We start from the raw sequence: 11,340 nt of genomic DNA, 5'->3' as shown, positions 1-11,340 counted from the left end.
CTGTGCCGGGTGGAGATTATAACAGAACATGGTCAAGATGTTCAATGTTCAGAGAGGAACCAGGCTATGTGGGGTGGCCAGTCCTCTTCTGGCTGTGCCGGGTGGAGATTATAACAGAACATGGCCAAGATGTTCAATGTTCAGAGAGGAACCAGGCTATGTGGGGTGGCCAGTCCTCTTCTGGCTGTGCCGGGTGGAGATTATAACAGAACATGGCCAAGATGTTCAATGTTCAGAGAGGAACCAGGCTATGTGGGGTGGCCAGTCCTCTTCTGGCTGTGCCGGGTGGAGATTATAACAGAACATGGCCAAGATGTTCAATGTTCAGAGAGGAACCAGGCTATGTGGGGTGGCCAGTCCTCTTCTGGCTGTGCCGGGTGGAGATTATAACAGAACATGGTCAAGATGTTCAATGTTCAGAGAGGAACCAGGCTATGTGGGGTGGCCAGTCCTCTTCTGGCTGTGCCGGGTGGAGATTATAACAGAACATGGCCAAGATGTTCAATGTTCAGAGAGGAACCAGGCTATGTGGGGTGGCCAGTCCTCTTCTGGCTGTGCCGGGTGGAGATTATAACAGAACATGGCCAAGATGTTCAATGTTCAGAGAGGAACCAGGCTATGTGGGGTGGCCAGTCCTCTTCTGGCTGTGCCGGGTGGAGATTATAACAGAACATGGCCAAGATGTTCAATGTTCAGAGAGGAACCAGGCTATGTGGGGTGGCCAGTCCTCTTCTGGCTGTGCCGGGTGGAGATTATAACAGAACATGGCCAAGATGTTCAATGTTCAGAGAGGAACCAGGCTATGTGGGGTGGCCAGTCCTCTTCTGGCTGTGCCGGGTGGAGATTATAACAGAACATGGCCAAGATGTTCAATGTTCAGAGAGGAACCAGGCTATGTGGGGTGGCCAGTCCTCTTCTGGCTGTGCCGGGTGGAGATTATAACAGAACATGGCCAAGATGTTCAATGTTCAGAGAGGAACCAGGCTATGTGGGGTGGCCAGTCCTCTTCTGGCTGTGCCGGGTGGAGATTATAACAGAACATGGCCAAGATGTTCAATGTTCAGAGAGGAACCAGGCTATGTGGGGTGGCCAGTCCTCTTCTGGCTGTGCCGGGTGGAGATTATAACAGAACATGGCCAAGATGTTCAATGTTCAGAGAGGAACCAGGCTATGTGGGGTGGCCAGTCCTCTTCTGGCTGTGCCGGGTGGAGATTATAACAGAACATGGCCAAGATGTTCAATGTTCAGAGAGGAACCAGGCTATGTGGGGTGGCCAGTCCTCTTCTGGCTGTGCCGGGTGGAGATTATAACAGAACATGGCCAAGATGTTCAATGTTCAGAGAGGAACCAGGCTATGTGGGGTGGCCAGTCCTCTTCTGGCTGTGCCGGGTGGAGATTATAACAGAACATGGCCAAGATGTTCAATGTTCAGAGAGGAACCAGGCTATGTGGGGTGGCCAGTCCTCTTCTGGCTGTGCCGGGTGGAGATTATAACAGAACATGGCCAAGATGTTCAATGTTCAGAGAGGAACCAGGCTATGTGGGGTGGCCAGTCCTCTTCTGGCTGTGCCGGGTGGAGATTATAACAGAACATGGCCAAGATGTTCAATGTTCAGAGAGGAACCAGGCTATGTGGGGTGGCCAGTCCTCTTCTGGCTGTGCCGGGTGGAGATTATAACAGAACATGGCCAAGATGTTCAATGTTCAGAGAGGAACCAGGCTATGTGGGGTGGCCAGTCCTCTTCTGGCTGTGCCGGGTGGAGATTATAACAGAACATGGCCAAGATGTTCAATGTTCAGAGAGGAACCAGGCTATGTGGGGTGGCCAGTCCTCTTCTGGCTGTGCCGGGTGGAGATTATAACAGAACATGGTCAAGATGTTCAATGTTCAGAGAGGAACCAGGCTATGTGGGGTGGCCAGTCCTCTTCTGGCTGTGCCGGGTGGAGATTATAACAGAACATGGCCAAGATGTTCAATGTTCAGAGAGGAACCAGGCTATGTGGGGTGGCCAGTCCTCTTCTGGCTGTGCCGGGTGGAGATTATAACAGAACATGGCCAAGATGTTCAATGTTCAGAGAGGAACCAGGCTATGTGGGGTGGCCAGTCCTCTTCTGGCTGTGCCGGGTGGAGATTATAACAGAACATGGCCAAGATGTTCAATGTTCAGAGAGGAACCAGGCTATGTGGGGTGGCCAGTCCTCTTCTGGCTGTGCCGGGTGGAGATTATAACAGAACATGGCCAAGATGTTCAATGTTCAGAGAGGAACCAGGCTATGTGATGCATGTTTAAATATGAATCAAATTTGGTAATTCATTCTAACATGTCTTTAAAAAGTTTGTACTAAAAATGTTGGAATGAAATAAAATGAATTTAGCTGTGCCTGCACTCTGACCTGTTATCTCAATGACATACTTATGAAATGTCCTCCTAAATGGATTGAGAAATACTCCTTTTCTGGACAATAAATAGACAGGCAGAGGGTTCAAGAAAAGTGCATGTTCCTGGTGAGGCTCGAACTCACAACCTCGGCATTGCTTCGCTGCATACTGCTGTATAAGTACCACGCGCTAACCGATTGCGCCACAGGAGCCTGATACACTGATTACCAATGTTTGTGTGTGTGGGGTGTAAAATGTTTTGAATTATAACATTGCCCAGGCATACGCACTCAGAGCACTTTATCTCTGTAGAAGATCGTTTGAAACCAAGGTTTGCACTATCATGCATACAGCATGTCCAGATATCTGCCGAACCCCCGGAGTTAAACATTGATATTTCTAATCAGCGCCCGATGCCCCCACACCCGGTTGTAGACAGAATGTCTCGACATCCCCTCCTGTTGTTTGAATTCACTGCCTTTGTTCTCTAAACCAAATATACAGGGTGTTGCATACATGATATCTCCCGATAAAATGCCGCCACGGCCCTGTAAACTCATTCCGTACATTCTCTAGTTAGGGACAGAACGCGGAGCGAGTCTAGTGGAGCATACTTTAACACTATGTTAGCACAGCTTTAGCACAGGCCAACAGCCCCGAATATATAGTGGCCAGGACAGATAAAAAGATAGTCTGTGAATCCCTCCTAATGGATATTTCTGAAGGCTACTGGACATAAGTGATTGGGGAAGCGACTGTAAGACGGGGATTCTCAGAAGCAAACCTTCCGTTACGTAGCCCTTCACCATCACACAATTTTCGGCGTAAGTCCAAATAACCGCATACCCAAGAATATTTAGATCGTTAAAAAATGAAAAGTGTGCACTCTGAACGACTTCGGAAGAGCAGATGAAACAGTTGCTATTCTACGTTACTGACGGCCTTACCCGAACTCCAAACACCAGGCAGCAGTCCCAGGACAGGATGGGGAATTCTTCCTTCCTCATGGCCTTACCCGAACTCCAAACACCAGGCAGCAGTCCCAGGACAGATAAAAACGATAATCGGGGAATCCTTCCTTCCTCATGGAACTTTTTTGAGCTGAATATTCAAGGTGATGTGTGTATATAGATATATATTATTTAACAATGATAGGTATTAATTCTAGGCATTTACATGTATGTTTAAAAAAAAATGAAGCCTATTTATACAATGAAACAATGTTTTTTATTCATACTGTTTGTAAACAATAGCTTCTGCCCTCTTAGGGTCTACTTGACCCGCTTATTGATTAGAAAGTATGATTAGTAACCAAGGCCACCTATATTTATATTCAATCTGTGATTAGAAACGATAATTAGAAGCTATGACAAAACTATGATAATAAACTATAAACAACTATGAAGACAGGGCTATGTCTGTTGTCATGCTGAATGTTTGAAATAGGAGGTGATTTGAGACATGCTTCTTCAGTAGCGGAATAAAGACAATTAGCACTTGGATGTAGTAAAGAAATACTGGAGTGATGTAGATTAGATGTAAATTAGATGTAGATTTGTTTATAAAATGTATTATAGACCAATTTATTATACTATCCCAAAACTGAAGGTAGATTGGATGTTGGCATAGTCTTGTTTTCAAAGTCATTTTGCTAGATGGGATAGCCCCAATGTCAAAACAGTTTTAATGTGTCCATATCAATCACCAAATATGCAGAAACAGTTTGAGATATATTGAAAACCTAAACATAAAATGTACACAGACATCTGCCACACATATTACTTGTATTTTTTAAAACAATCACAATCACTGCACAAGCACCAGAAACACTGTTGTTTTGACAAGTAGTAATAAATCACTGATATCGATTAGGGGGGAAATCAGGTTGTACGTGCTGTTGAAACTGACACAACTAAACAAAACACCTGAAAATGGGAGATATCTTTTGCCTCACTGGTTAGAGGACAACCTGCAGAAGACAGTCAGCTACATTTTGGAGGGTTTCAATTATATGTCTCCAAAATTAAACTAACAGCTCAAACACCACACGGAATCTGGGAATAATGTGTACATCACTGGTTAGAGGACAATTTGTAGACAACAGCTAGCTACATTTTGAAGTGATGCATTTTAATTCAAGTGGGTTGCCAACGAGGTAAGTGTAACGCAACACTTCTTTGGTTAAATAATACTCTTTCAATACAGAGCCTGGATTTTTTTCCCCTGATGAGGCTCATATCCACATGACACTTAAATCAACAGAACATCGTTAAAATACCCCTACTACAATGTTAAAACATTCTACATTGTGACATCATTAGAACACTCCTACTACAATGTTAAAACATTCTACATTGTGACATCATTAGAACACTCCTACTACAATGTTAAAACATTCTACATTGTGACATCATTAGAACACTCCTACTACAATGTTAAAACATTCTACATTGTGACATCATTTCATTGATATCATGAAACAACTCCTTCATGTATTTTCTGGTGTTTAATCAGAGATCTTTTATCAGAGTATCTCATGTCACATTGACTACAGCTATGAGGTTTCTCTCCAGTGTGTATTCTCTGGTGCATAGTCAGACTGCTAGATGTAACAAATCTCTTCCCACATTGATCACAGCTATAAGGTTTCTCTCCTGTGTGTCCCCTCTGATGTGTTTTCAGGCTGCTTGTAACACTAAAACTCTTCCCACATTGATCACAGCTATAAGGCTTCTCTCCTGTGTGTGTTTTCTGGTGTGATTTTAAATGTTTTGATGAAACAAAACTCTTTCCACAGTCAGAGCAGTGGTAAGGTTTTTCTCCTGTATGGATTCTCTGATGTATTTTAAGATCTGCTAAAAAGATGAATCTCTGCCCACAGTCAGAGCAGCAATGAGGTTTATCTCCAGTGTGTATTCTCAGGTGTGCTATCAGGTTGCCTGAGTGAGAAAAATTCTTCCCACATTGATTACAGCTATAAGGCTTCTCTCCTGTGTGTGTTCTCTGGTGTGATGTTAAATTTCCTGAGATAACAAAACTCTTTCCACAGTGAGAGCAGTGATACGGTTTCTCTCCTGTGTGTGTTCTCTGGTGTATAGTCAGACAGCTAGATGTAGTAAAACTCTTCCCACATTGATCACAGCTATAAGGCTTCTCTCCTGTGTGTGTTCTCTGGTGTATGGTCAGGTGGCTAGATGAAGTAAAACTTTTCCCACACTGATAACAGCTGTAAGGTTTCTCTCCTGTGTGTGTTCTCTGGTGTGCTTTCAGGCTGCTTGTAACACTAAAACTCTTCCCACATTGATCACAGCTATTAGGTTTCTCTCCCGTGTGGATTCTCAGATGTCTTTTAAGGCCAGCTGAAGAGGGGAATCTCTTCCCACAGTCAGAGCAGCGGTGAGGTTTCTTCCCTGTGGGTCTCTGCGGGTGTTTATTGAGGTGTTCTGATGTGGAGAGACTCTTCTCTGTCTCTTCAGCATCATGCTGTTGTTGAGGCTCCCCAGAGGATCCACGATAGTCACATCCTTCTCCTGTGTGAACAACAAAGTCAGACAGATGGTTAAAGGCCCACAACAGCAGGAATCCACTGTATCTTTCAGCTAAAAGGTGATGCCCAGGCTGTTGTACAACAATTGATGTCTGTAATGAATGTTTAAATGTTTTTACAAACTTAATTGACTATTGTCAAGTGATCAAAAATAGCCATATTTGTCGCAGCTGGCCGTGACCGGGACATGGGGCGATGCACAATTGGCCTAGCGTCGTCCGGGTTAGGCCGGTAGGGATATCCTTGTCTCATCGCGCACCAGCGACTCCTGTGGCGGGCCGGGCACAGTGCACGCTAACCAAGGTTGCCAGGTGCACGGTGTTTCCCCCGACACATTGGTGCGGCTGGCTTCCGGGTTGGATGTGCGCTGTGTTATGAAGCTGTGCGGATTGGTTGGGTTGTGTATCGGAGGACGCATGACTTTCAACCTTCGTCTCTCCCGAGCCCGTTGTAGCGATGAGACAAGATAGTAGCTACTAACAATTGGATACAACGAAATTGGGGTAAAATTCACAAAAAAAAGTTGAACACCGGTTGAAAATATCCTGATGAAAATAAATATCATATAAATCACATTGGCTGCACATGCTAATGAGGAAACCACTAGTTATGGATGTAGTATATCTGGTAATGAGGAAACCACTAGTTATGGATGTAGTATATCTGGTAATGAGGAAACCACTAGTTATGGATGTAGTATATCTGGTAATGAGGAAACCACTAGTTATGGATGTAGTATATCTGGTAATGAGGAAACCACTAGTTATGGATGTAGTATATCTGGTAATGAGGAAACCACTAGTTATGGATGTAGTATATCTGGTAATGAGGAAACAGCTAGTTATGGATGTAGTATATCTGGTAATGAGGAAACCACTAGTTATGGATGTAGTATATCTGGTAATGAGGAAACCACTAGTTATGGATGTAGTATATCTGGTAATGAGGAAACCACTAGTTATGGATGTAGTATATCTGCTAATGAGGAAACCACTAGTTATGGATGTAGTATACCTGGTAATGAGGAAACCACTAGTTATGGATGTAGTATATCTGGTAATGAGGAAACCACTAGTTATGGATGTAGTATATCTGGTAATGAGGAAACCACTAGTTATGGATGTAGTATATCTGGTAATGAGGAAACCACTAGTTATGGATGTAGTATATCTGGTAATGAGGAAACAGCTAGTTATGGATGTAGTATATCTGGTAATGAGGAAACCACTAGTTATGGATGTAGTATATCTGCTAATGAGGAAACCACTAGTTATGGATGTAGTATATCTGCTAATGAGGAAACCACTAGTTATGGATGTAGTATATCTGCTAATGAGGAAACCACTAGTTATGGATGTAGTATATCTGCTAATGAGGAAACCACTAGTTATGGATGTAGTATATCTGCTAATGAGGAAACCACTAGTTATGGATGTAGTATATCTGGTAATGAGGAAACCACTAGTTATGGATGTAGTATATCTGCCAGGAGCAAAAATGGTGAGCAAAGATTTGAGTTTTAATGTATTCTGAATGTTACTACACATTATCAGCTCAAGATCGTAGGCTGCAAAATTAGCCTCCATTTCCAGGTTGCTTATGAGAGCATTTAACTTTGGGATTATAATCGTAAGGCTCGTTATAATGTCCTGCAAAATATAATGTTTGTGTCATTGTCACAAATCAACCGCTTTGTCGGAACTAGAAGCACAAGCATTTCGCTACACTCGTATTAACATCTGCTAACCATGTGTATGTGACAAATAAAATGTGATTTATACCTTTAAAAAAAATACTTCAACCAGTAAAAATGCTCTTTGGCTTTGCAACCAGCCTATCAATGAGTGTTAGCATTCAAGCTAATAAAAATAATTTAAAAAATAACTGCAGATTTCCCTTTTAACAACCACACATCAGTTCAACAACTGCAGAGTTCCCTTTTAACAACCACACATCAGTTCAACAACTGCAGAGTTCCCTTTTAACAACCACACATCAGTTCAACAACTGCAGATTTCCCTTTTAACAACCACACATCAGTTCAACAACTGCAGAGTTCCCTTTTAACAACCACACATCAGTTCAACAACTGCAGATTTCCCTTTTAACAACCACACATCAGTTCAACAACTGCAGAGTTCCCTTTTAACAACCACACATCAGTTCAACAACTGCAGAGTTCCCTTTTAACAACCACACATCAGTTCAACAACTGCAGATTTCCCTTTTAACAACCACACATCAGTTCAACAACTGCAGAGTTCCCTTTTAACAACCACACATCAGTTCAACAACTGCAGAGTTCCCTTTTAACAACCACACATCAGTTCAACAACTGCAGAGTTCCCTTTTAACAACCACACATCAGTTCAACAACTGCAGAGTTCCCTTTTAACAACCACACATCAGTTCAACAACTGCAGAGTTCCCTTTTAACAACCACACATCAGTTCAACAACTGCAGAGTTCCCTTTTAACAACCACACATCAGTTCAACAACTGCAGAGTTCCCTTTTAACAACCACACATCAGTTCAACAACTGCAGAGTTCCCTTTTAACAACCACACATCAGTTCAACAACTGCAGAGTTCCCTTTTAACAACCACACATCAGTTCAACAACTGCAGAGTTCCCTTTTAACAACCACACATCAGTTCAACAACTGCAGAGTTCCCTTTTAACAACCACACATCAGTTCAACAACTGCAGATTTCCCTTTTAACAACCACACATCAGTTCAACAACTGCAGAGTTCCCTTTTAACAACCACACATCAGTTCAACAACTGCAGAGTTCCCTTTTAACAACCACACATCAGTTCAACAACTGCAGAGTTCCCTTTTAACAACCACACATCAGTTCAACAACTGCAGAGTTCCCTTTTAACAACCACACATCAGTTCAACAATATTACCAAATATACAAGATATTACCAAATATACAAGATATTACCAAATATCACAGCCAAATATACAAGATATTACCAAATATACAAGATATTACCAAATATACAAGATATTACCAAATATACAAGATATTACCTTAGCGACTGTTTCAAGTAATAATCAAAACAAAAACAACAGTTGACTATGACAACCGCAAAAAATATATAAAAAAATATTCAGAACTAATAACCGCACTGTCAATCAAGTTTCCGTTGGTGGTCATTGGACCAAGACACTGTCAATCAAGTTTCCGTTGGTGGTCATTGGACCAAGACACTGTCAATCAAGTGAACACCGCTCGTCTCGTTGAAAAGTTTGTATAAGAGAACGAACCAATGTAAACTACCGTGTGTCCTGTTTCCGTTGGTGGTCATTGGACCAAGACACTGTCAATCAAGTGAACACCGCTCGTCTCATTGGTGAGTAATGGTGGTTGACCTTCGTGGTATAATTGACGTGTTGCATAGCCAATATGTAATGTAGAATGAGGAAACAAGTGTCTTGGTTGTCTTCTAGAGTGTCTGGGGGATTTGCACAGGAACCAAACTTGACCGGGTTAAACAACGTTTTGCCGATTTAGATTTCATAAATTGTTTTGTTGCAAGTTGAAAGAGTCTGGAATTAATGCAAAACACTGGATATAAAAAACGATGTTATCAAACAAAAGTACACTACATTTTTATCTCTGGGATGCAGCAACTGTCCAGACTTTGGGACAGTTTTTCCTGTAGAAGTTCAATAACAAAGATGTCACTCTGCCAAAAAAAACAAAAAAAAAAGCCACAATCAACCAACCAATCTGCAGCTCAAACAATAAAGTGTCATTCCGCCACTTATAAACGTTTATGATGTAACAATGATGCGATGATGTAATTCCACATTCCACCACTGTTTAGGTAATAAGAAGATGGATGTGGCTGGAGAAATGTAACTACTCTAAAATTCCATCCACGAGATCAACATTCTAGTTTTAACCACGTTTTGAGGCTACACAGTGTTGGTTTACATTTACATTGTTTCAACCAATCTGCAGTTCAACCAATAACAAAGCTGTAATTCCACCACTGTGTTGGTTTACATACACCACAAACCCTTGACGTGCCTTATCTATATAAACTGGTTACCAACGTAATTAGAACAGTAAAAAGTTGTTATACTCGTGGTATACGGTCTGATATACCATGGCTGTCAGCCAATCAGCATTCGGGGCGGGAACCACACAGTTTATAATCTTCAAGAATCAATGGCTAGAAATAAATAATTTAAAAGCAACTACAGATTTCCCTTTTAAAACCACACATCAGTTCAACTGCAGAGTTTATGCCTCTGTTTTTAAGACAGTACTTACTAGTGTTTATCAGGCCCCGGTTTCCCAAATGCATTTCACGGCTAACTTCATCTTTAGAACCATGCCTAGATGCCTTAAGGGAGCTTTGGGAAACGGGGCCCAGATATCCAGTTTCCTCCTCCTCCCTTTTCGATGTAACAGTCATCTCCCCCTCCTCTTTTACTCCAAAAATGGCATCCTCCTCCTCTTTCACTCTGAACGCGTCTTCTTCTTCTTTCACTGAAACGTCTTTCTCTTCTTTCACTATAACAGCTTCACTCTCTACTTCTCGTTTTACTGTAACAGCTTCTTCTTCCTCCTCCTCTTTGACGAGACCCTCTTCCTCCGTCCAGCAGACCTCCTCTTCTTTAGCAGGAGGAGAGTAGCTTAGTGAACTCATGGTCGGAGATGTTAGCTAGCTAGGCTAATGTTAACTGAACCAGCCCGCTAGTTGAATAATAACAACAACACCGCAAATATGACATTAAAGCGGATAACTAACTAGACGACAGAAGTGTGTTTAAAACCCAGTGGCTAATAAACACTAAAGCGTCTAAAGAGCTTTATTGGTTCGTCTATTTTGTCTATCAAGCTACCGAGGTGTCTGACTAACTGTTGCTGCTGTTGAAAGAAGCGTTCCGTCCACTAGATAATACGTCACACCAGCAGCATCGGCTTAAAGTCCCAATGCTTTTTGCCGACTGGGGTAAAACGCAATTTTTTTATATATATATTTTTTATTAATAACAAATCAATACATAAAGCACATGAGGGAACACAAGCATACATAGATTATTTGAGTCAACAGGGTCAACAGAAGGTAGGCTCTGAGGGTCAGGTCTTGACACGTTCCTGAATAACATAGCAACACCTGAGGGAATGGCATCTAAAACAATTGCAAAATCTTTAGGTGTTACAGGGACCTTGTAAAGTGATAAGAATTCTTTATAACTGAGTAAAAGACCCTCTGCATTTACCAGTTGGCTCACCAATAGGATATTATTTCGGAAGGTAAAACGCAGTTGAGTAAAATATATGTTATAGCGTGACGTGTAATCTAGTAGACAGGACGCTTCTTCAACAACAACAGCTAGTCAGCCACCTCGGTAGCATGCAACTGACATTATACGGTCAAGACTG

At 42.1% G+C, this 11,340-nt stretch overlaps 1 protein-coding gene and 1 non-coding gene across 2 annotated transcripts; both read right to left on the bottom strand.

Moving 5' to 3' along the window:
* Positions 1-2,498: 2,498 nt before the first annotated feature.
* trnai-uau (transfer RNA isoleucine (anticodon UAU)) lies at positions 2,499-2,592 on the bottom strand. Its single transcript has 2 exons — positions 2,555-2,592; positions 2,499-2,534 (listed from the first exon to the last, which is right to left on the bottom strand). It is a non-coding gene; the product is annotated as a tRNA-Ile (tRNA).
* A 1,455-nt stretch (positions 2,593-4,047) lies between these two features.
* On the bottom strand, positions 4,048-10,837 carry LOC116360823 (zinc finger protein OZF-like). The gene is made up of 2 exons (XM_031815707.1): positions 10,222-10,837; positions 4,048-5,910 (listed from the first exon to the last, which is right to left on the bottom strand). Exons 1-2 carry the CDS (start codon positions 10,598-10,600, stop codon positions 4,853-4,855), a joined length of 1,437 nt encoding a protein of 478 aa, XP_031671567.1. The 5' UTR covers positions 10,601-10,837; the 3' UTR covers positions 4,048-4,852.
* Between the last annotated feature and the right edge of the window lie 503 nt (positions 10,838-11,340).

This window comes from Oncorhynchus kisutch, unplaced genomic scaffold, assembly GCF_002021735.2.
Source record: "Oncorhynchus kisutch isolate 150728-3 unplaced genomic scaffold, Okis_V2 scaffold503, whole genome shotgun sequence".
Taxonomy (NCBI): domain Eukaryota; kingdom Metazoa; phylum Chordata; class Actinopteri; order Salmoniformes; family Salmonidae; genus Oncorhynchus; species Oncorhynchus kisutch.
The sequence above is the reverse complement of the archived record's forward strand: the minus strand, read 5'-3'. Positions and strand labels throughout refer to the sequence as shown.